At 34.2% G+C, this 27416-nt stretch overlaps 1 protein-coding gene across 1 annotated transcript in view; it reads right to left on the bottom strand.

The window, feature by feature from the left end:
- LOC118198699 (tyrosine-protein phosphatase non-receptor type 13-like) overlaps window positions 1-27416 on the bottom strand; it is a 292987-nt gene that overhangs the window by 46612 nt on the left and 218959 nt on the right. The window contains exon 20 of the mRNA XM_085821696.1: window positions 5535-5741. Within this exon, the coding sequence (XP_085677822.1) occupies window positions 5535-5741 (207 nt within the window). The remainder of the gene's footprint in view (window positions 1-5534; window positions 5742-27416) is intronic.

The following is a 27416-nucleotide window of genomic DNA, read 5'->3' as shown; positions in this document are numbered from 1 at the left end:
AGATATGAGGAATTAAAAAATTAATTAATTTCAGTTTATGAGGAGTCTGAAAACACCAAACTAAAGCAGTTATTACAAGATTTGCAACTTGGTGATATGCGCCCATTCCAGTTATTGTCAAAAATGCAGGAGCTTGCGGGTGACAATTTTAAGTCCAATGTTTTACAATCATTGTGGCTCAATCATCTCCCGAACAATATCCAAGCTATTCTTGCCTCCAGTAACGAGAACCTACCCTAACTGGCCCAAATGGCAGACAAAATTCATGATGTTCTCCAACCACAAGCAATTTGTCAAGTTCAGCATCCCAGTGTTGATATTTCATCTCTTCAACAACAAATCCAGGAATTATCATTGCAGGTCACAGCCTTACAGACACGATCTCAGTATCATCCGCACGGTAGATCAAAGTCCCAGAACCAAAATAATAGGGAATACCGACACGCTCATTCTGGTACTCAATCAGACATTTGTTTCTATCACAGCCGATTCGGTGATAAAGCGCGCAAGTGTACACCTCCATGCAAATTTCAGAAGACCTCTTTAAACTGAAGGGGCCGTCTCTCGAAGCCATGAGTGACAATGGCCCGTGCATTAGTCAATTGTTCGTAACAGATAAACCATAAGGCAGATGTTTTCTTGTTGATACAGGTGCTGACATTTCGGTTGTAACTTACTCTTTTGCCGAATCCAAACGGCCGTCTGGAAAATTCAACTTATTTGCAGCTAACGGGTCAAAAATTACAACATATGGAAAAATATTAATGTCTTTGGATCTAGGATTGCGTCACAAATTTCAATGGCCATTTGTCATCGCTGTGGTTTCGCACCCAATAATTGGTGCAGACTTTCTGTAAAAATTTTCTCTGTTGGTCGACATTAAAAATCAACGCTTACTCGACTCCACCACACAATTGTTCGCGGTAGGTAGCATTGGAAATGCCACTAATTTTGGAATTAAATTAATTTCCAGTAATTCTCCTTTCCACAAACTACTTGAGCAATACCCTAATGTCATCCGCTCAGTAACTGGCAAACCGACTGCTGACCACGGTATTGTACATGTCATAGAGACTACTGGACCACCAATCTTTGCCAAAGCACGGCGGTTGCCTCCAGAGAAATTAAAGGGTGCAAAAGAAGAATTTAAATACATGCTTGAGCAAGGAATCTGTCGGCCATCTAAAAGTTCATAGGCCAGTCCACTCCACATGGTCCCTAAGAAAAACGGCGATTGGCGTCCTTGTGGGGATTATCGACGTCTTAATTCAGTTACTTTGCCTGATAGATATCCGGTTCCTCATATTCAGGACTGCATGCAAGTCTTGGAAGGCAAAAATATTTTTTCTACGTTAGATTTGACTCGTGCTTACCATCAGATCCCTGTCAATCCACCTGATATACCAAAAACTGCTGTAATAACACCTTTTGGATTATTCGAATTTCCTGTCATGACTTTCGGGTTATGTAACGCTACACAAATGTTTCAGCGCTTCATTAATGAAGTCCTTTGAGATTTAGATTTTTGTGTCCCATATTTCGATGACATTCTGGTAGCCTCGACAACTGAAAACCAGCACCTTGAACACCTTAGCATAGTCCTTGGCCGATTTCAGTCTTATGGTGTAGTCATTAATCCATCAACATGTGTTTTCGGGAAATCTAACGTGTCATTTCTTGGTCACGAAGTTTCTTTTCGCCCACTTAGTGACAGAGAAACTGCAATTCAAAATTTCCCAGAGCCAAAAACTGTTCAGGAGCTGCGTCGTTTTCTGGCCATGTTAAATTTTTATCGTCGCTTTCTCCCTCATGCCGCTGAAAAGCAGGCACCTTTGCACACATATTTGGTTGGGAGTATAAAGAAAGATACGCGGCCAATTATTTGGTTTGATGACGCCCGTACAGCCTTTGTACAATGTAAGAATGACTTAGTGTCGGCAACAGCTCTTAGCTATCCTTCTAAGCACCCTTTAGCATTAATGGTTGACGCGTCTAATACGGCCATGGGTGCGGTTTTGCAGCAACTGGTAGACGGAGCATGGAAGCCTCTGGCTTCCTTCTCGAAAAAATTTTCTGCAGAGCAATCAAAATACAGCACGCACGACCGCGAACTTCTTAGTGCGTATGAGGCTGTTAAACATTTTTGTCATATGGTAGAAAATCGTGTGTTTTCTATCTATACCGACCACAAGCCGCTAATTTTCGCTTTTCGACAAAAGCCTGACAAGGCTTCTCCCAGGCAAATGCGTCATCTTGATTACATAGCGCAGTTTACAACCAATTTTAGGCATCTAGAAGGCCCTCAAAATACAGTTGCTGATGCTCTGTCCAGAAATGAAGTGGTTCAGTTGCCATCAACAACAGATTTCTCCGCCATTGCTAAATGCCAGAAACAAGACCCAGAATTGCAACATCTTTTGTCTGACAAGTCTTCTCATGGACTTAATTTAGTACCTATGCAGTTAGAACCAGATCTTTCACTGTACTGCGATGTGCAAGGTAATGTGGTGCGGCCATACATTCCACTGAAATTCCAGCATGGTATTTTTAGCGGCCTCCATAATTTATCCCATCCTGGCATCCGTGCTTCTCGCACGTTAATTCAATAGCGTTTTTTATGGCCTGGTATGCAAAAGGACATCGCTGCATGGGCGAGGTCATGTACAGACTGTCAAAAATAAAAAATTCACAGGCACACTCGAACTCCATGTCAACGCTTTGAGTTACCATCTGCTCGCTTTAGCCACGTACATATCGATTTGGTTAGATCCTTACCCCCATCACTAGGTTATACATATCTTCTTACGTGTGTCAACAGATACACACGTTGGCCAGAGGCTATCCCTATTGTAGATATGTCAGCAGACATTGTGGCAAAAACCTTTTTTTCTGTATGGATTTCACGGTTTGGAGTACCCGAGTATGTTACCACGGACCAAGGACGGCAGTTCGAATCTCAATTATTTACTGCATTAACAAAATTCATGGGAACTAAAAAGATCCATACATCACCGTACCACCCGAATTCCAATGGACTTGTTGAGAGGTTCCATCGCTCTCTTAAACAGGGCATTAGATGCCATACTGCTATTCACTGGGTTGATGTCCTTCCTACTGGGTTGTTACGACTCAGAACGGCTATCAAAGTGGACCTGGGTTCTTCAAGTGCTGAAATGGTTTATAGTACCAATTTAGGTTTACCGGAAGATTTTATAAATCCTGCGAAAAACTCACCCAATGTCCAGCCCCACACATTCCTCAAACAATTACGTGAAACTATGGCTGCATTATACCTTAAGCCCACAAGCATACAATCTTCAAGACCTGTGTTTGTTCCTAAAGAACTCGCTACATCCTCACATGTGTTCTTACGGTGTTATGCATCAAAAAAGTCCTTGGAGCCTACCTATACAGGCCCACACCTAGTTCTAAGTCGCATATCCAAGAACTATCGGATACTAATCGGCGACAAAGAGACAGTGGTGAGCCTTGATCGTCTCAAACCAGCCTTTATCTTAGCACCACAAACTGTCGAGACTGGTATATCAGTCCCACCTCCTTCGAAGGCACCTTCATCTATTGGGTCTACACCAACATCTGCTACTATGTCAGTTCCTGTGCCTGGATCCCAGAAAACAAGTGCTCCTGAGTATACACGTTCCGGACGTAGAGTCCGATTTAACCCTTGGTACCTTTAATTCATTGCCACTGGAGGAGGAGCAGTGTGACTCTGTAAACATGTGTTGTACTCGCCAACCGCACACCGTTATCACTAACTGTAACCGAAGGTGATTTCGGCAACACACAGTCACGTCTCATCGTCGGTGCGGTTGGTCACTCGCTTTCCTCCAACGTGATTGTCTGTCGACTGTAGTAATTAAGTTTTAATATTGTGATGTGATTAAATGTTTTTGTTATCAAAAAATTGGCTCTTATGGCATGTTATAAATTCATTCTTAAAAGCATTGCAAATTCCAATACGCATAGTTTGTTGTTGCACACAGCTGCAACCACGTGCAACAAATGCATTTATTCTATTGTGGTTTATGCGGTGTCGGCGAAGTAGATTTAATTCAATCCAATAAGTTTAAATGAAATGCAAGAAAAAATGCGTATAATTTAATATTCTGTACAAGGAAGTCATGTGGTGTACACATCAGATTTTTTTATTAAATGATTAATTCAAATATTTTTAATCTGTCAGTGAATTGTCAGTTTTAACTCTTTGCACTTGTGGTCTCTTTTTTTGCTTGAGTGAATGACAGCTCAAGATGAATTTCTATTTGATTTGGTAAATTTTTTAAGCTAGCTTGAAATGATTTCCAGAAATCTAATGATGCTTTTATGTCTGCTGTCTTTTATGTTCATGGTCCTGTGGCTCTTTTGCCAGATACAAACGGCATTCTTTGCGGTATTTCCTCAGTTTCTGAGCACAATATCCCTTTCACATTCACTATCTATTACCTTGATGTTTTGCCTTCTTACACCTCTTACTTCATTGCTATATTCATCACTGCTTTCCTCCTCTCTACCATCAAGTAGTCTAAGTACACACAATTTCATTCTTCATTAACAAAAAAACTGAGCTCATCTTCACTTGAACTGATTCCTTCATCATATTCTTATATATGCATCATATCAAAGATGCATATATCAGAATAAATCTAAAAAACCTATTTAAGATTAAAGATTGACAGTTGTTTTATGCACACTTTTTTTAATACACTCATGAAGCGATATCGTCCAAGCGAAGCATAAATAAACATCCTTACCACTCGATTTATCACATCAAACCGAGTGGCAATCAAGAGTCATGTCTCAAGTACAAAGGGTTAATAAAGCAAGCTGTGAAATTTTATTTCATAGTTAATAAGTAACTAACTCTCTAAATATTTTATTATTATAAATATGATAAATTTGATTAGAGTACAAAAAGATACCTTCATAAAGGAGATATTTATTTTTGGAAACAAACACTTAGTATCAATTTATGATTACCCCAAAAAATCAATAATTTCTAATAAAATATGGATATAAGATTTTAAATGAATAATCATTTACGTCATTTGACTTAAATTCTGCATCATTACATCCATCACATCATTTTGCTTAAAAAATTAAAAGATTAAATGTTAAAATTAAAAGTTAATAATGTTTTTATATAAAACCCAACATTATAATAATGAAGAAAGAAAGTAAAGGTGATATGTAAGCAATAATTTTTTTGGGGGGGGGGGAGAAACCTCCATTGACACATATTCTGAACTTATAAACAATTGCAAGGAAAAGTCGTACAACACCAATAACAAATGTAGGAATAATAAAATAAATATATTTTTTCTAACAGTTTTAAAAGTATTTCACAATTTTTCTACTTTTAGTGAATGCACATAATAAAAATTATGTCAAAAGGAAAATTATAAAATGACTTCGAAAAATATTAAAAACATACATGAAATCCTATTAAATTACCTGGTTTAATACTACCATCTAAATCAGCCATTAAAAACATACATGAAATCCTATTAAATTACCTGGTTTAATACTACCATCTAAATCAGCCGGACTACCTGGATATACAGATTCTACAAAAGCGCCATGCAAAATTGTATCGTACGTATTTCCGCAGGTTATAACCATACCAAGTCCATATTCAGGGTCTTTATGAAGTTTCACAACTTTCATACTCTGTTTCCCACATGAAGATTTTGGTTGCAAACTCACAACTCGTGGTTGGAGATCTGAAATGAAAAATAACAAGTTAACTACAATAATTAGCAAGTAAATTCTTTTTAATTTTGCAGATTAAAAAAAAAAGGTGGTAGAGGAAATTATATCAATTTCAAATGAATACAAAAAATTTTCCTGAACAAATTTGGGAGAGGAAAAACATCGAAATATATAAATTGGTCCTTATGTATTAACGCAACCACCTTGACACTAAGTCGCGATTCTTTACAGATGAAAAGGCAAACATTACTTATGGGTTACGAGTTGATTTTCACGACATTTAAAAAAAAAATATTCCCAAACTATCGATATTTATCTAGGTTGACAAGCATTATTAAGTCAACCAAGATAAAGTTCAAACATATTTTAGCAATTTTAAATACAAATTTTAGTCGTTAAATATGGATTTCATGATACATTAAGACAATAAAACACATTCGTTTCCAAATCTTATTGCAATTTTTTGGATGAAGGGGGATATTCTTTTCCTTAAGTACACAGCAATCTGTTTTCACTTAAAAAAAATCAGAGAAATGCAGAGACTCATTGCACAAACCTGAGCAACACCAGTTATCTCTTAAATTCGTTCTTACCTTAAGAGATTTCGAGGCAAAATTCTGTATTCTTGAAATTTTATTGAAGTTTGGTTTAAAAAACCGCAGGAATTTGAGAATACGACAAGAATGCATAAAAAATGCTGATACTGCTTGACCGAACAATTGTTAGAAGAAAGGTTGCCAGAAGAGTGGTTATGCAAATGTTTACCAGAGATTGGTACATTCTCAAAATTTTCGATGCGATTTCTACTAAGGTGTTCAGATGACATGTAAGTACCCATAAATTTGCTTTATATTAAAATAAAAAAAGATTAAAATAAAAACTTCTAACTGGTAATACATTTTTATCGTATTAAAATTATTTTTTAAAAATTTATTTTTGATAAAAACTATTAATGTATGAGAAAGTCAAGGGTGAATTATGATTATGTCAAGTCCAATATTTATCCTGATAAAAGTGACATCCCTTTAAATGGGTTTTTAAGCATTGGTAAAGTATGGCTAGAATTTTTCTCTGTCTAAAATGCAGAATCATTTATTTGCATTTCTTACTTTTGCTAATAAAAAAGCAAAGAATTACTGAAGTTTATCACTTCAATGTGATATAAGAGAAAAGTGCTGAGAAAAATGACAAATGTTTTCAAATGTGAAAGAAGCTCAGCCTAAAAGATTATATGAACATAACAATAGCTGTAGGAGAGTAGTACAGCATCAATTACAACATTTTAATTTATCCATGTCAATAAAAACTAATATTTATTAATTTTCAAGAAATATACATATGTAACACACATATTTCTAAAATGGCAAAAATTTAGTTTCAGTAAAATATATCCCATAAATCAACATATTTAGACATCACAGCCAGTTGTTTAATTTACACTGAAGTAAGAACTTCTATGTTCTTATCAATCATTAAAATTTTATGGACCATATAAAATTTATCTTTTCAAATTTTTAAATTTTTATTTAATTATTTCAAATTTTTATTTAATTGCAGGTTTTTTATTTGAACTTAAAAACAACAATTTATATTAAAATAGTTGTTCAAAATTTCACAAAATAAGTTCTTTAATTAAAGGGGGGGAGAACCATAAAACTCATAAAAATTAAAATTTACTGCATTACAGTGTTTCTTAATATTTTGCTTGAAAACAAAAAATTAATTTTGTATTTAATTTGCATGTTTAGTTCGAATATATATGAATTTGATTTTTTATTTAATTGATACAAATTAACATATCCTGCAAGCAATTAAAATTTTATAAAATCAATTTTTATAAATTTAATTAATCCGAAATAATTTTATGGTATGTATTATTAGCATCAAACTAATAAAATACATAAATAAAAAATAAATAAAAGTATTTCATCAATTATTTTTGAAGTTCAAAGACTTACCACAATTTAATGTAACGGAACTGAGGAAAAATATAGATAGTCATGAAAACTTTATTCAATGTACATTCTAATAATGACAATGACAAGACATGAGAAATTTATTATCACATTTAATCATCTTTTATACTTTTTATTAAAAAATAATAAAAACTAAGCGATCTTCTCTTTAATTTACATATAGGCAACAGGGAAAATAAATAATGACGGTATGCAATTTGCATAAGCAATGTTCAGGGGGGCGGTTACTATTCTAACATATAACTTATATGAAATATTAAAATTACAGCTTCTAACACAAGGACACATTATGAAAGCTATTAGATATTCATACAAACTAAAAACATACCAGATATTCCATTGCCAATATTTTACCGTAGCTAAATAAAAACATTACGCAGCTAAAGAATGTTTTAAAAGGAAACTTAGTTCTATCCTAAACATCTATCTATATCCCTCATTTTTAAAATTTACAGAAAATTGTATACAAATCTGATTATTGAGATAATCTTTACGTACAAGCCATTCTCGTAGCAAAATTAATTTCTATTTCATTCATAAACATTTGCAGCACAGTTAAGAAATGCCTCCAGAAATACGTAAATATAACTTCACGAATGCTTGACAAAAACACAAACATGAAGCAGAAAAGAAGTTGCAAACACCACTCACACGCAATAGCAACGAATAAAGTGAAACCGTATTACAGCGAAAGTGCTCATCAGCCTGGCCTTGAGTTGCGATCGCCAAATCACTCGCCATGAGGAAATTCGAACAGATACCATCATTTAATTTTGGCAGAAGTCGATTTGCACAGCCTTAGACACAACATTTTTTCAAACACCTAATTTTTGTATTTGAATGGAATAAAGAAACAACTACAAGGGAATGATTTACGGATCCCCTAAAATCTGTATGCTGTCAGGTCCTAAGTGTAACTCAGACAAACAAAGTAATAAAACTTTCCTATCAGTCTGTAAGTTACTGGCAGCCGCCAGATAAAGTATTTGCATTCTGCAAAGGGAAGACAATTTGCAAGTTCAATTAAATTTACAGACCTAATAAAGCCTCTTGCATTATGAAGTACTCACTGAGTAATTTTATTACTTGCGGTTTTATTACAATTATACTTTTAGCTGCCAGCCTAATGAAGGGGATGCCTTTGTGGAGGACTATCTAAGAAAGACTGGCTCTCTCACAACGCTCACGTTACCACAACCGAAAAAAAAATCACCAAAAACACCCCTGCAGCCACGTCGTTCGCCGAAGTTTGATTGCAGCCATTTGTGGACCCTGATTCTATTTACACTCCATATAATTGGAGCTTTTGTATCTAATTCGAAATGTTCCATAATCTTAAATAATTTTGTCACCGACATGATATAGATGCATCTTTTGTTTTGTTTGTTTCATTCAATACAGAAAAACACAGAGGGCTATTATCATACGGTTGACGATGCCTTTTTGGGGGACTTTTGAAGAGAGCAATACCTTTTGCTGTTAAGTGTTAAAATTGATTGGTTGCCAGTATTGTATAAATTCAGTCCGAAATAAAAGTCATAATGCAATTTCCCAGTTGCAGGCTAAAACCCTCTTTATATGGGGGGGGAGGAAAGAGAGAGAGAGAGAGAGAGTGTAGCAGCAGATGGAAAGTAAAAATCGGGCCCTAACTGATAAGCCTCAACTTCTGATTACATAGTCAGGAAAATTAAACACAAATAATAACAATAGCAAATATATTTTAGACTTGAAAGTATCGGTAATGAATCAGTTCAGTTAGCTGAGAGCTTTATTAAACAAACACCTCATGTAGTTCAATCATATCAAGCAATATATTTAACTCAGCAATGCATTTACTACCGGAACATCAAGCAATATATTTAAATTCGTACAACTTCATGATTGGACTATGTAGGGATTAGTCGTAAACCAGCACATCTAATACGTAGGTTCGGTTAGTTAATTAATTATAGCAAAGCATGCAACAATTGCCTCCCTTGGAAAAGTTGTTTCCGTGAAGGACTTCTTAGGAGAAATTGATTTGTATTCATACTATACATGGAGAAAACTACAGAAACTCCACGCAGCTCCTCCGTTTATTGAGATAAACAGTTAGTGTTGAACAGAGCTGTAGCTAGGATTTTCAGCGCCCGGAGATAATTGAAAATCTCGCGCCTCCTTTCTGTTTGCCAAGAGTGGAAAATATTTCATTCTAAAAATTCGGCACCTACTAGAAACTTACTTATCAACAGCTGAGTTGCTGGTACCTCCTGTTATATGACTATCAGCATTTGTACTCAATTGGTGGAACATTCTATTGTTGCTAGGCCTAGCCAAAAGCTGCGCCCGGGAAAAAATTCCCCCCCCCTTTGCCCATCTCTAGCTACGCCCTTGGTGTTGCAAAAAGTCTTAACTATTCATCTACTGATTAGCCACCACGCAGTCTGGAAAGTGTTAGCTGAAACTTTAAAAAAAAACCAAAGGGGGGGGGGAGAAAGATCAAAACTTAAATGCTATACCCAATAGAATAAAGCTTCTACTGAATTTGAAAATATTCTCTTGAGCAGTTGTCTTCCTTATTTCGAAACTTTCTACAGATCCACAGTGAAAATATTAATCGTAAAAATATATATGTTAAATTAAGCTATTTTTTTAATCACTGGCATTTTAACGTGCCTAATAATTATATATGCCGTTCAGACGGGGAAATGGTTAGTGATTCTGATTGCCGTACCGATGGGCCCGGTTTCGAATCCCGGAAAAGGCATGGATGTAATTTGTCCGTCCCTTTATAGAAGCAACGGCGGCCCACCTATTAGGCGCCTCGATACTAAAGACACCACCCTGTCCTTTGTTTGGACAATGCTTATTAACAGCTAGAGCCCGTCATTAGGGGAGGGGGGAATAATAATAACAACTATTATACATTTCAAACAGTTAATATTCATAGAAATATAATAAATTTTAATCCATGAAATTTTACTTAACTCCAGTTGCTTGAAAAATCAACTTTTTGATAAACAAAGAAGATAAGTAGATGCATTCGTAAACAAGGTAATTCACGAAAAAAAAAAAAAAAAAAAAAAAAAACAGATAAAAACTTGCCAGTGTGTTTATGAAAAACAGGCATCCGCTAAAAATACACTGACAAGCAGATTTAATACGATAATTCAACACGCAAATAGAATATAAAATATTTCATTGCTACACTAATCACTGAGTACGCAATCCGATTTAAACATCTGCTTTCGGCAACTAGAAATACAGCATGGCTTTGATATCCTCTCATTCTATATAATCTTTATCTGCAGGTAAGGATTGAGAACGGATCTAAAAGAGGCAATACATTTATTTAAATTAAAATGCAGAAAACAGTATCTTTTCCCTAGTCAAACCTCATCTCCAACGGACCGAGACACTGCTGAGCCAGATACTCTCATGTTTATCTAAGTTATTAAGGGTGAGAGGTAAATTTCTGTTCCTACAGAAATAGTAATAATTTAACACGAGTTTCCTGATGATGTCTGGCAACGGAAACATACTACCATTACTATTTCGATCAACTGCTAATTCAAAAGACATATTCCAGTTTTCGGTTATTTGCTTAAGGTAGAAAGCGAACTTGATCTCAGCTCTAAACTTAATAAAGGATAACAAATCAAACTTATTTTAGAACACATAAATATATCAATAAATATTTCGAAGGACAGCCCTCACTAAAGCGCAAAATTTCATATAAACGAAGACCATCAATGAAACCTCTGCTGATTTCAAGGCTTTAGGATTACTCACAGAACAGCAAATGAGGCTAGCACTACTTAAGAAGATAAATGCCATATCAGCGAAATAATGGTTCCCAAAAGTGAAAAGACATCAGTATAGATATTTCTATTGTCAGAATCATGCGAGAGAAGACACGGTAATTATTGCTAAGAGTACCGCACAAAGCATTCAACTCTATATAGTAATATGCACATATCCGAATGAAAAAATTCTAGACTTATGAAATTTCTCTTATGGGAAAAACAAGAGGTTGGTAGTAAAAGGAAATGTTAATTCAGACGTTTCCCATAAGTGTTAGGAAATCAAATATGGCGTTTAGACATCTAGAAAATGCATAATATAAGTAGTGCAACACAAAAAACAAATTCAGCTTAAGTTCCAAATTATACAGCACATAATTAGGGGGAGATGAAAGCATCAAACTGCAACATCAGAATGCAGTGAATCAGTAGTTAACTAAACAACAGCATCCACAGTAGAAAATTACTACGGACTGCGTCGCGTAAAAAGCCTGTCGAATCAAAACGAAAAACTCGAATTCCGAAACCTCGAAAACTGAAAACAGTAAAGGAAATACTTGATTTAAGCTTCAATAATCAGAAAGTAAGAAGTTAAGTTTTTTTCATTATATTTTCTATTGCCTTAATTACAATCCTGTTTTTAGTATTCCTCAAGGAGATTAATTCCTAAAGGAGATTAGCTAAAAAATTTCCGAAGCCTCACTTTTAGGACAAAGAGAATGGAAAAAAACTTTGTTACTGTTTGAGATGTTTGCTACTAGAGCGACAGGTTTCGTTGTTATATTTTCTGACGAAATTTCAGATCTTCGTAAAAAAAAAAAAAAAAAAAAAAAAAAAGTTTAACGTTCTTTTTCTTTAGGTGGTTTACATTCCAGGGTACTCTTCTCGTTTCCTTAAATGATCAGGTAATTCTGGCTTCAGAAACTTAGACCATCCATGATACTTCGAAGAATGGTTGGATGGGCACTGTAAACGCTCCCTTTACTCTTCTTTTTTAATTCTGACGTAAAAATGGAATGTCTTTCTCCACATATGACGCATCTCAGAACATAAAAACCATCCGATCTGCGCGTGGTCGAAGTACTGACGTTGAAAGCCCAGTATCGAAAGTCTACTGAGGTTTTTTATTTGCTACTCTGATTAGCAAAGCAAATAACAAATCTACTTAAATAACAGTGCGTAGACATGCAATATACCATGCTTCTTTATCAAAATCGCGCATGCCTATTTAAGCTGGAAACTGGAATTGCTTTGTATCACACGCATCCGAAGCTACTTTATTTCAGCGTGCTAAAGCTCATTTTCTCGCAGCATGCATTTTTATTGTTTTATAAAAGCGTATATGTATAATGTCCGAAATATTAGAGTCACCACTCCCCCCAATTTTTTAACATGGACTAAAGTGATGTTCAGCATGCCTTGCAACAGTGACAAATAAGGGAAAAAAAAAAAAAAAAAAATAAATTCCGGCATTTATAACAAATCTGTGATCAAACTAAAACTGCACGAAAATGTTATCAAGGAGTATTTCTATTTCTCTCAGTTTAATTTTCTGAATTTCTTTGATCCTTGCTAAGCGGCCGATAACTAAAACCGAGGGCATAAGGGCATGGTTGCATTAATGATTAGTACAATTTTATAAATTCCAGTTAGAATTTCATTGTTAAGCAATGGACAGTTACTTTACGATAACTAATTCATCAAAATAACGATCATGATCTAAATATATAACTTAATACTAACTCGCCACTCACTCGTATCACTTATCAGCATCAATAATAATAACGCCCAAGATAATGACTAAAATCGAGTGGATTTTTTCGAAAGGTAGATTAAATCCGGAGGAAATAGAACACAAACGTCTACAAGCACCCAGTTTCCGCAACGTCGGCTCGCTGACAATGCCACAGCAGGATGTTGCGCCTTTTTAACACACTGTCGCGTCAGCAACATGCATCGCTTTCAAAGGTCACGTGAGAAAAACATGACGCGAATATTCATGAACAAACACAACGGAAACGTGACAAACAATGTTTTAATTTTCATGGGAATTCAAGCTTTCATCTGGGAAATCCGTTGACAATGCAGTGACTTTTTTCGAAACAAAACTAGCTAGACAAACATTTATAGTAATAAGATGCATTCACACAACGTTAGTGAAATCAATATCAGTTTATAAATTGTGGTTGCCTGCATATGCCTGGGGTTCCCATCAAGGTACTTTTAATTCAGTCAGCACAGATCAGATACTCCACAACTTTTCAAACATTACAAATGGCGAATTCGGCATTTTCTATAAATTGTGTTCATTTTTATGTTGCCAGCATTTTACAGCACATAAACTAATAAGTAAATTTACTATTCTGTTGATCCCATTCAAATCAACATTAGATTAATCACATTCAATAAAAAATTCAGTTTGTATGAAATTTATATCAGTGGTTTTTTTTTTAAGATGGACTGCAATAAAAGTGCAGTATTGTTCTGGTTTTCTAAAAATCCCCGAAATCTTCAAGGCTATTATGAAGTGGTCCCCTGTATCTGATAGAAAATATATTCTCAACAGAATTAAACTAAAATCAAATATGGGCACTGCTAATCAGTTTTGAAAAAATGTCATCCATCTTTATTATATCTCCTTCAAAGTAATTCAATCCCTCTGTAATGTACTTTGCTAGCATTTTTTTTTTCAATCATTCGAGACAGATTTTGAATTCACTTTCCTAAAACCTCTTCAGCATCTGTAGCGAAGTTTCTTTTATTGCATTAAAAGACACCGCGACCATGAAGAAACGATTTTAACCCTGGAAATAAGAAAAAAATCACATGATACCATGTTAAGTGAATATGGACACTGCGAAGCTGTAATTATTGAATTTTTGGTCAAGAATTCATTCGAAAAACAAGAACATTATGAGCAAGTTAAATTGTCGTGGTACAAAGTTTGTGGTCAGCTCGCCATAAACCAGGTTGTTAAGGCTAGTATCACACATCCATTTATTTCAGACGAATAACTGTTTCAAACAATTTTTCTACCCACTTTACCATTGAAAGAAAGACGTACGAATGTTTTCCTTTCTTTCACAAAAAAATTATAAGTCGTTCATTTTCAAATACCAATCAGCTATTAGCGTCGAATCCCCATTCATCAATCGTCCATTTGTATTGAAGAACTATATTCCCCTTTACATGGCAACATCAGAACGATCCACGGTGATTGACTGTTTCATACTGTGCGATAAAGCAGCAAAATTGTTCTAAAGAGTTGTTCTTCTGAAATGCTTTGAATGTGTAATAAGACCTTAAGCACTAAATCTCTGACTTGATCGACTTCTAGCTAAACAGTTGAATGGATAGTCTATTATAGAGTGATTCATGTTCGATGCATTTTATGCCTGCAACATTTGATACTACTCAAAAACTTCTTGTTTCTGATGAAATATTCTCCTCAGAGGCTTTTTGTAACATTTCAAACGTTTCTGTCGAGAAATCCCATTGCAAAAACAAAATTTGATGCACGTTCCTTTCTCAATTACATTCGCCATTCTGAAAAGTCATCAAAGCCAACACTATTTATTTATTAAACAAGAATTTATTTGCGAATCACAAAAAGAAATTAAACAGAGACTGCTGCTGGATGTCGATGAAAGTTGTAACAACTTACGGGAAAATTAAGAGGCAGTTATACGCATGTGCATTTCAAATGAATCATTCTCCATACTTTACGATTATACTAGTATAAATGATATTCTGTGGTGTCCACAGAAGTCAGTTAATCAAGAATTTAATGTACAACAGGCAACAATCGAGAATATATGTATATGCTTATGATAGCGATGTGCTGATAAGGCAAAGTTGTCCAAAACCAGTTGCATAAGTCCGCAGTTCGTAAATATCAGAAATAATACCTGTTATCTGCGGCACTTTTGCTGTTATTGGCACGATAATAGCAATCAGAATTTTAGCGGGCTTATGTCAGGAAATCAAGATGGAGTCATTATACACCAATAACTTACAACTATACACGATTCTTAATTATTGACTATGAATGAAATTTTGAGAAATTATACAATTGATTCAATCAAAAAACATTTTTTTCTAATGTGAGTAAATATTAAATACACCTGGTAAATTAATGCCATGCTCTTATTTCTTGAGCAATTACATTTTAGGTACTTAACCAACCACCTTAGTAGAAGTCGTCAAACTCTGGCCAACCATGCCCATAACAGCTTTTTCGGTAACCATATCCACTATAAGTTGCAATCCAAAAATTCAACGAATCACCTTTGTAAAAAATTGCCAAACAGCGCGAAGTTGGTTGCGCTAATACGTAAGTACCAATGTTAATTGCAACACAGAAACATTTTCGCTTTCGTAAGATTATATGAATACAATCTTCGCAAATTGTAAAAAATAGTTAATATTGCTTCCTGTAATCCAAAAATGTTTAGAAAACTCTTCGTCTGTATCATATATTTAGAAAGATTTTAAATGTCAGTATACACAAGAAAAAGTTACCCTGAAGATGAAAATTACGTTTGTCTGTGAAATGTATTGACGATTTTAATTCGAAATCAACGCCAAATATAAAATTCGTACACTAGTAAGAATTACTGAAACAATCACGCATTATAATCTGAATACAGCCTAGTTTAAGCCTTTCCATGCTTATATAACAGCACTAATCAGATGTTTCAAGCATGGCCTTGAGGACATCAAACAATTCTGATACTGCCACACAATAGACATCTTACTATATTTTACACGCAACTTCCTTGACGAAATCAACTTGGATAAAGAGGCTTCTAAATCACGTTTGGAACAGGAAAATTCTAAGCTTTCACGTTTAAAAGATCAGTATTTACTTATTTATTCATTTTAAATCCTACAAGATAAAAAGGCTTATTTCGAAATCAAACGACTGGCTTCGTATTTTGAGGAAATATCACAAAATTTTAGGCGCAAATTCTTTTCCAAGGTATCAGTCACGATATTTACAATCAATCTTTGAGAAGGAAAAAGGAAAATGAAAATAAAATAATTTCTCATACAAGGACGATATGAAAGTCAAAGATCGATAAGAAAAGAGAAATACAGATGTAAATCCAGTTTAGAATGACTGCCATTAATCAACATGAATTCAATCTCCAATCTGCAGACACCGACCTTCATTAAGCAATTAATTAGTTAAACAACAAAAGTTAAATCTAGAGACATAACAAAAACAAATAACGCAATTCACTCACGTAATTACACAACTGGAATTATGCATAAATTAAATGAGCTATAACTTATAGGTTTCGTACTGTGAAAATCTTAGCGATTCAATGTCCTTTTGTGAAATGAATGAAACTATAAAACATTTTTATCCAAAGAAATTTACTAATTCATATAACTTTCTTAAAGTACATACGTTAACTATGTTTATACATAACTATACAGCATCACGCATTGTCAATAGTATTGCGCTTCCATGCGTTATAAATACAGTATTTACCTGCGTATTTTCTATTATCAAGTTCAGAAATTTAAAAAAAAATATATGCGTAATTTCCCTTTCCCTCAAAGAGTTCAGAGAATGAGCTTGCCTAAATTTTGAAATAGATTCGTCCACCAAAGTCAAACCTTCGCAAAGTACCAGCGCAAAGACACAGCCATAATCACTATGTTATTGAATTAAATATTCCAGAATAACATGGAAACGTTAAAAAGCTTCTTTCGTTTAATTCGTAACCCTTGTTTTTGCCTTGCCATCACATGAATCAGATATGTTGCTGAAACACTCTTTAAGTAATCAAAATTAGATGTTGAGGAAAGAAGATTTCTAACTATAAATTTGCGGCAGCGAAAATATAAGTGTATTAAGGGCACGGTGAACTTTAAAATAGCTAAAAATCAACCAAAATATTGAATTTATTTTTACTCTCATAATATTCCTCATACAAAACTACATCGTATGCAAAAAACTGAGTTCAAATATTCTAATTTTCAAAGAAGTTACAAGCATTTCAAATGTGCAAACCACGTAAACTTTGCCCTTTGAATTTTGGAGAAAATGTAAAAAGAACGCATTTCAACAGTTATTGATTGATGTAATAATTTATATATTTGCTCAAAAGAAGTGTTTGTTTCTAAAAAAGGGCTAGAAAAGTCAGTATTGACAACTCTTAATGAATTTAACTTTGGGTATGTGAATGATATACGCGTAGTACAGGAGGAAACAAACTCGTTATCCCTATTCGTTGCAAAAAAGCATGATCAACGTTGCTTGAACCAAAGCAAAACGAGTTTACCTGCTTGGGGGAAAAAAAAAGAGAAAAGAAATAGTAAAAATTATTGCAAAGCATTAAAAGATAATATAAATGTAACAAATGAAGGTAAAACATCATGGGAGTGAATTTTAAAAGTTTCATTGAATATAATGCATAAATTGTTTCTACCGCTAACTTCGAATCACACACCAATTTGCGATATGTTTATTTTTCTCATATTTAATATTACGAGATTAAAAATAATTAAATGATACGAAAATGTTATCTAGTGTCTACAGATTCATATTTAATTTGATGTTTCTCATGACCATGTATTAAAGGTAAGTTTGAAGAAAAACTTTAAATTCGGTTTTCTCAAAACAAATTTTTTGCAGTTCGTATGTCTTGAAAATGCTCCATGCGTCTCATTTTTAGTTAAAAATGAATGCTATTTGGAAGAAACTATGTTGTTATATGTAACAGTAGATCTATGTATGCATGTTTTGATATGAGGTTATTAAGAAGTTTAAACTTGTGATAATGCAAGGTGACAATTTTCCGAAAACTAGGTTTAAGTTCACAAAAATCCTTTTTAAAAATTTCTGATCCATCATATTCAATAACGGATATAAAAAAGCTTTTGTCAAGTCTTTATAACTAACTTAAGGGAAAAATTAGGAAAAAATATTAAAAATTAGCGCGCAAGGAACATTTTAAATCTTTAATTAAAATAATTAATTATTTGTTGTAATTTACAATAGAGTGAAATTTTGATCATATATTTTCTTAACTGATGTTATAGTACGTATATGTATAAAATTTCTTGTTGAAAACACAAAATCTTAAAAAACTAATTTTTAAAGTCCACCGTTTCCTTAAACTTAATAAGGTACACCAAATGAAATAAAGAAGTTTTGTGTTTAGCTACATTAAATTCTAAGCTAAAATAACACGTCGAATAACGATTATTGGAGGAGTTAAAGCAAAAGAATCAGCGTAACGAAGAGCAGTGGTTCCGTTCGATTAATGAAGATAAAATAACTTTACAAGTAAAGCTGAAGTAAAATGAAAGACTGAATTACTGACGCTGCTGTTGTTAACGTAACCCAGCATTTGCATTTTAAAAATTTGTCAAAGTTTCACGCAAATTTTCTTTTGTGTAAACTAGAACAGAGTCACATATTCCCCTATCGGCAACTTTCGGAACTATTTTTTTTTTTTTTTTTCCCACGCAATCTTTTTACTTCCTTGTACGAAGTAAAAAGGAAGTATTGTAATCGCGAAAAATTTCAGGCAGCATATTTCAACGAAAATATACATTTTGACCGCTATCGAATGCAATTTAACGATGTTTTTGCGTGATATCTGTACGTAAGAACAGAATAACAGACTCGTTTCCTCCAAAAAAATTATAAAACTGCTTTAAAATTAATTCTGAAGAGAATTTTTCGTGGCGTATGTACGAACGTATGTACGTACGTATCTCGCATAACTCAAAAACGAGTAGCCTCAGAACGTTGAAATTTTGTATAAGGACTGTTATAACATGTAGATGTGCATCTCGTATTTTGGTTGCAATCGGCCGCACCAAACGTATATAAATATATTTATATATATATCCACTCTGTTACCCGGCTCAGTGATCTCAGTTTCTTTACTCTTATATGTTTCTAAATTGTACATTTTTTGCTTTAAAAATGATTGAATTATGTTGTTTTTATCTTCCGGTTAAGGTTTTTATGCCTTTAGTAAATCTGTATGCAATATTTTTAGAATTATCAACAATTTTAAAGTTGTTTAAGTGCCGCTAAGCCTTTTTTTCATGGCGGCCGGCTATTGATTGTTTACATTTGAAACATCAGACTAGTTTATTTGTTGCCAATCTAGAGAAACTTAGTTTCGCAACAACAAATATAACGCCTTCTTTTATTATTGCCAATTCAATCACGCTTAATCCTTTCTGGAATTTTTTCGAGGAAATAAGTGTTTAAGATTTACTTCGTAATTTTTAATACAGATATTTTGAGTTTTTATGTATTTTTGCCTTGTCGCGAAGTGAGAGCTGAATTAATTGAATGAGAAATACTCAATCGTCTGTGAAAAACTGTTTCTTTTTTGTTTTGTTTGCTTAATTTCTTTTATACATCATTCTAGCTTTATTATAGTATTTGAATAGAACATGTGGCAACGATTAGATAATTCTATTTTTTAAATGATATAAATTTTGTGCATTATGAGTTATAATATGAACGAAACATAATACTGTTAAGTGAATCTAGCGCCAGAGTGTCGCTATGGTAAACAAATACTAGAGTGAATTTTAAAGAATGCATTTATTCTATTGTGGTTTATGCGGTGTCGGCGAAGTAGATTTAATTCAATCCAATAAGTTTAAACGAAATGCAAGAAAAAATGCGTATAATTTAATATTCCGTACAAGGAAGTCATGTGGTGTACACATCAGATTTTTTTCTCACGTCGTCATTGGTTTCCCCTATCAAATTTGGTGGTATTCCAGCTAATAGGTGTAACTACAGATGGTTCTCAGTAATGTCAGTTTGAAAACAAAATAATCTTCATTTTATTACACTTTGCGCTATAGTTCATCGCGATTAGACGTACTAATGCAAACTAGATTTCACGCAAATATGAACACACAATTTTTATATGGCAGGATTAAACTCCTCACTATGAAGTAATAATGATGACAATAAAGTTTTTCCCTAATGTCTTCTACAATCTCTTTTTTGAAGAGTCAGAATTATTGTACCTATTCCAACGAATAATAATTTCGATGGTAGCGTAATGTAAAGTGACACAAAAAATAGAAAGCGTTTCTAAAACGCTAAAATAAAATAATAATAAATAACAAAGAATAGCAGATCTATCATTTTAGTTACTTCCATATAAAAATCAATCTATGGTCACGTGGTGACCATAATTTCAAATTTTCAAGCTGAAAGCTAAAGATGGGTCTATCTCTATTCTTAATATTTTGATGCAGTATAATTAATCATATCGACAGTTAACTGAGAAGACGACTGCTATCCTTAGTAAATAAAAGTTAAATATAATAATAATTTGTTCACGAAGAACTTTGAAAATGGAGCTAGCTGATGTGTGTCTGGTACATTTAAAGGAGCCCGCATACCGCAAACAATCCGTGCCACCTGGAATCAAAATTCCGGAGGAAATTACTACTATTAAATACCTCTATTCATCTGCACAATGAAACCTAACATTAATGGAAATAAAGGACAATGCGAGGAATAATGAATAAATACCTCAAGACACCGTATGCGGGTTCGCGATACGCACAGCTTATTCTCGTATGAGAGAAACCATACATTGCCCACGCCGCGATTCCTGACAGCGAACATCACATATTTTCCGATAAGAAGAAACGAAAGATGGTGTGTGTGTGGGGGGGGGGGGGCAGAAACAGCTGAAAAAGCACACAGACAAATAAAGTACGAAAAAGATTTATTTAGCGTATCGATATGTTTTATCTTCATTTAAAAAACTCTCCACACATTCTTTAAGGTTCTTTTTTATGAGCATTTCTGTTTGTGAAAAAGAACTTTAAAAAGGATAGAAAGTTCCGAAGACACTTTAGAATTTTCGGCAACATTAAAAAAAATTTTTTTTCATGTTTTGTGTTTTGCGACCACATTCTGTTATTTTACCCACTGGATTTTTAAACCTCCTGAGACTTTTTTCCCAATTAGTTCTTTGTTATTAATGGACGGTAAAAGGAAAATATGTAGTCGATGCAAACGCGAGCACTTATCAATGAAACCATTCGTCCATTTTTCTCTTGCTGCTTCTGCTTAATGTATGGATAGAATTTGCCTAGATTTCATAAACCTCCAAGCATTTTTGACAATCCATCATTCCATTCTGTTAATCAATGAAATCCTATGTTCATTAAATTGTACCTAAGCTCGTGAAATATAAAACAATGATATATAAAGATAAAAATAAATAAATTCGCAATTTCAATTACATGTCTGGCATCAATAATGGAAGGAATGTGATAGACGATCTCCAACAAGAAAACTAATGCCTATTGGTAAACTAGAAAATTTTAGCTTTAGCTCACCCTGTTGTTCTATATTCAGTTCGATATATAATTTTTTTCAAGTCTATATTTAAGTATATAAGGTTGCATCAACATGGTATATTAAATTCGGAATGCACCAGCATAGAGCAGTCACTCTTTCTTCTATCCTACAAGCAGAATTTTTTTATTCGTACGATTAAACTACTAATGTACAATTTACTATTGTTATCATTACCAGCATTTTTTTAAAGCTCAGAATCATATATTATACATTTTAACTATGAGCACAAGATGTAATGCTCTTATCCAGTAAATAAAGATGCATTTGAAGCATAGCATCTTGTCGAACATAATGCGCGGTACAAAACCCGAGTTTGAGAAAACTTGTGCTGGCCTGAGGCCGCTAACAAGTTACAAGTGTAAATATTCAGTGAATTAGACATTTGGAAAATTTCTATTTTCCAAAGTTAAACTTCTAGTAAACCTCAAAATAGGCTTTTGGCATTAAGATGGAGTAGCAAAGCAACAACACACTTCCAAAAGCGAAGAGCATTTCCTCCAATAATAACTAGTAATGCTGTTGCTGTCTTGTCCATGTAATTCATTGAAGAATGGTTGCCACAGTCTCAAGGAGGTAATAGTAATTAATCTTATAACAGCAAACTTATTTCCGCATGACTCAGATTTGCAGAAATTTTTTTCAGAAGTTTAAGCAAATATACAGACAATTTATTATTACAGAAATAAACAACAAATGGGACAGTGACGTTATTTGGTAATAACATAACATAACTCTCATCAACATAAACTACTGCCAATGAAAACAAAAATGCGAAGTTGCAATATTATTATGCTTCTACCTTCACAGTTCAGTTCAGCGCTGATGTGTTTTCAGTCGACATTAAAAACGTCCATCAGCGCAAAATACTCTATCAAGTCAAATCACCAATGACTTGTAATCCGTTAGGAGTAACAAAATTCGCAAACAACTTAAAATGAATCTTTTTTTCTCTAATCTTGCATAGCACTTTCCGTAGTAGATCGACTAATACAGCTATTATTTTGCATCATTATGCTAAAAAGAGGATAATCGCGAATGCCGTCCGTTGATTCCATTCAGCTGTTCTGAAACTCATTTTTAGTTTTTCTTATAACAGGTTGTTCTTTTTCAATGGTCAGTTTCTGCTAACAGAATGCTTTTTTTTTTTTTCCCCTCTCCCTAAATTCAGTAACTAGCTCTTTTAAAGCTCTGAATTATGTGCTTTTCCGTGCATTATTTTTTGCTGCAGTAAAATACATTATCAAACTAGGGAAAGTACCCGAAGCCAGTTAAGTTAGATTGAAAGTAATGTATCTAACAACAGAGACAATGATACCGCTGTAATCCTTCTCTATTAACGATGCAAAAAATACGATTCATAGTCACACATTTTTTACTGTGATGCGATATGGAACCCACATAAAAAATTTGGAAAGAAAAATAAGCTAATTCTCTCTCATTATATCAGCAACAATGGTACACAGTTTTTAATGATTTTTGTCTTTCTAAATCAAATGGTCGTAAAAGCTAAAGTTCTAGCCAATATTTCACCTATATTCAATTTTAGTCGATTAAATGTGGCAAAAAATGGATCATAATTGATCAGAAATCAGTAACGCGAATAAACAAACAAACACACAAACAGATATTCTTCTTTATATGTATAGATTTTGTAAAACTTACAAATTTTTAATTAACAGACTCTACGATTTGCAAGCTAGCAGAAGCAACACTTTTCGGAAAAAAAGAGCATTTTTATATCAAACGCCCAACACTGTTGCCACTCGGAAAATGAGTTGGAAAATTAGCGCTTTTATAGTTTTCAATTAGTATTTCAGCTTATTAAAGTCGTACGAAGATGAGAATAGCCGAAATGGCTTCCCACGAATTTCAGAATTGAGAATACTGCATTCAATATTTGGCAATGCTATTTTTATTTCATCGTAAGACTTAAAAATTTTTTATTAACAAACTCTAGGATTTGAAGGCGAGAGGTGGCAACAACTTTCGAAATAAAGCAGACTTTCATCTCCAGCTTGCGAGGCTATTGCCACTCGGAAAAATGAGGGCGAAAATTATCGTTTTTCCGAGTTTTTAATTAATATCTCTGATTTTAGCTACTTTTTCTGGAAAAAAGTGAACGTTGACCTTCCAGAACCCAGAAAAGAACTGTAGAAAGTTTGGTGAAGACAGCTATAGTAGTGACTGAGTTATTAGAGGGCAAACACACAGGTTTCCTTCTTTATATATATAGACAGATGATTTCCTTCTTACAGTATTTTAATTTTCGTAAAAACTGGCTTCGTACTAATCAAAATGCTCCTGACTAAGCAAGTATCCGGGAGAATTTCTTTTACAAGCATGATTAATGGATTTTAGGAGAGGTAATTTAAGACATTTTATGAAAAAGTAACTTCCATATTAAGAAAAAGCTGACTCGAAAGTTCACAACATCGCATGACAAACAATGCTTGGTATAAAGAAATAAAAAGCCAGCACATAATAAAGCAAGGAACACAATTAATAAACTACTCAGACAATCGAAAAATACACTGAATTCTGCGGCAAATTGTGTGTACATGAAATTACCTTAAAAGATTCCTGATTTTATTCGAAAATACCTGCATCTTAAAAAAAAAAAAAAAAAAAAAAAAAAAAAAAGAAGAAGAAGAAGAAAGAAAGACTAGTTCTGCAAAGGTTCTTTCCGTATTCAGGAGTCATTACAGATTCAGGATTGTCGATGTCAATTTTAGACACCTACACTATAGTACCCCTAACCGTAAATCGAGAAATTCATATAATTCTGAAAACCACTTTTGGTTTTCAGAATTATAATCCTTTGTGTAACATTAGGTTTTCGTTTCATTGATTTGATTAAATTCTAAACCAGCGGTTCTCAACCTTTTGACTAACGCGTACATCTAAACAAAAATTGAAAACCTTTAGTATCACCACTACTCTTGAACAAAGCTTAGATTCCCATAAATTTACGAGTGTTAAGAGAAAAAACTCAATCAGAATGTTGGGGTTTTAATTTTTGAATTTAGTAGTTAAAAAGCCTTTGCTTCTTTGAGTATCACATTTTTCTCTTGCGTAGCAACGGTTGAGAACCCCTGTTCTAGACCAGATGGGGGTGTGAGAAGCAGCCTTTTTTTGGGGGGGGATAGAAGTTTGATCTAAAAAATAGATAGCACAAACCTAACTATATTTCGAGAGGATATATGTATTCAGTTTTCATTTTATTTTTTTAGTTAAATTTGAAACGATATTAAAGAAAAGGCATGGAACTTTTTTTCGGAGGGGGGTTTCTGACTAGCACAATACATGGGTTACACAAAGGATTATAAATTTTATACATACCTGAATGCTTGGGGAGAAATCTTTCAAACGCTGCCACGATGCGTGACACCCTCATTTCGATAAACGGTTGACAGCTAAGTCCGTGAATCAATGAAAGCGGAACACTTTCTCGACATATTGCCTCGGGATGCAGAGGAATCCCGCAGCGTTTCGCAGAAAGAGAGTTCAACGTTACAAATCGCCGTGTTTGTCTTATTCCCAGAAAATCTTAGAGGCATATACTAGAGAAAGTTAAATTAGGTACGCGTACGACTAACACTTCCTATCATGCGAACAATGCCTCTAAACTGTTCTTCATTACATTACTAACAGTCGTCAAATAACAATAGAATTGTACTACATAATATATATGTCGGAGAGAAGTACAGCAGACAGATATGATTTGCAGCAATATTTACTTCCTTTATACGAGAAGGAAATTCGGTTGTTAATTATGAAGTAAATCGTATTTAAAACTTGACGGAAAATATACATATATTTAAAATAATCTCGAAATTGATTTCATCTTCCTTAACTGAAAATTGTATGCTCAGAAACTTAATAGTTGCCGTTAGAAATTTAACACTAAATCGTTATGATAAATGCTAAATTCAGCAATAAGTCGCAGAGATAAAAATTTTAATAACGCCTTATACACCCAAAATATCTCCATGAAGTTTTAAAATATTTATTTTTAATGTTTACACAATAGATCTTTCTCTTATCCGCCCTCCGTTCTAACCGGTCACACCTTCGTTAAAATCCTTCCCGCGAATCAAACTTCTATTGCTGAATTCTAAGAAAGCATACAGTACACTGCACCATAGTATTAATTAACAGAGCCATAGTATTAATTTGTCCAAAAAATAAAACAAGGAAAATATCAGCTCCACTAATCCTAGTTTTAAAACTGTAATTAATCTCGAACATACAATTTAATTAGTAGTTGCTATATACGCAAACGAAATCCCAAACATTCATACACATATTCCCCTCCTCAAGTTGTTCTTTTTATTTATTTATTTTTTTTAATTTATGTTAATTTGAACCATCGGTATTTTAAATGGTTATATAAACATTTTTAAATATTTACATACACCGCATATACATACTTTTAAACCTGATTTAAAATCCATAAATCTTATTTTGCATTCTTTTGCTGATTGACCGATTATTCTCTGATTCTATAGAGGTTGGCAACGCGCACTCTACAGTAATATGTGAATAAAATACGTTCAAAAATATGAATGCGATATATCCCATTCTTGTTAGCATACCATAACAATGCACATTATACACTCGCGCTCAAAAATTAAGCAACAAATGTTAAATGTAAAAAGGGAATTAAAAAACATACAATTTACATACCAAGTAAAGGTTGCATCGCCGAATGCATATAGGCAATAAAAATGAGCAAAAAATGGCAATCTCGAAGTCACATGACAGCGCCTTAAAAAAGAGCATGCCGGACCTATGCATCAGTTCACAAGCAGCAATCTTTCCGCGTAATCCGATACAGCCAAAGAGCAAAGCATGAGGCGAAGACAGCATTTGCACGACAAAATGCGTGAGGGATGTCGGCATGTTGCAAGCTGGTGCAAGACAATCCGCTGTTGCAAGAAATCTGAATGTGCATCATAGAGTTCATCAATAGCAGAGTCGTAGCTAGGGTTTCAGCTTCCAGGGACAACCGAAGATTTCGCGCCCCGTATTGCTTGCCAAGGATAGAAAACATTTAATTCTAAAATGTCGTAACATCAGTTTGGCGACCCTTGGATTCTGCGCCCGGGAACAGGTGGCCCTCCTTGCCCCCCTCTAGCTACGCCCCTGATCAATAGGCTGCGGAATCGCTACCAAGGGGATCAAAACCCTATAGAAGACTTCGGTCTGAACCCCCGGAGGATTACAACAACGGCAGATGATCGTTTCCTGTTGCTATGTGCAAGACGCCGTAGATCACTAACAACACGGGCGTCAAGTGCATGAAGGTTGATTATATGCCCGCCGACCTATGTTTTGTGTTCCTTTGTCTCCATCACACGTCAGAGCACGGCTGAATTGGGCCCGCGAACATCGCAGTTGAACACCAGAACAGTGGGCCCACATATCCTTTACGGATGAGTCTCGGTTTAACATTCAGAACGACTCCCGATATGATACGGCGAGAGCCAGGGATCACGCTATCGGGTGCCAAACAGCGTCGAAATAGACCCATCACAGAAGAGCAGGCTT

This window comes from Stegodyphus dumicola, chromosome 8 (assembly GCF_044657685.1).
Source record: "Stegodyphus dumicola isolate Sdum_Otavi_A_Nest chromosome 8, ASM4465768v1".
Classification (NCBI taxonomy): Eukaryota; Metazoa; Arthropoda; class Arachnida; order Araneae; family Eresidae; genus Stegodyphus; species Stegodyphus dumicola.
Note: the sequence above shows the minus strand (reverse complement) of the source record. Positions and strands in the feature narration are given on the sequence as shown.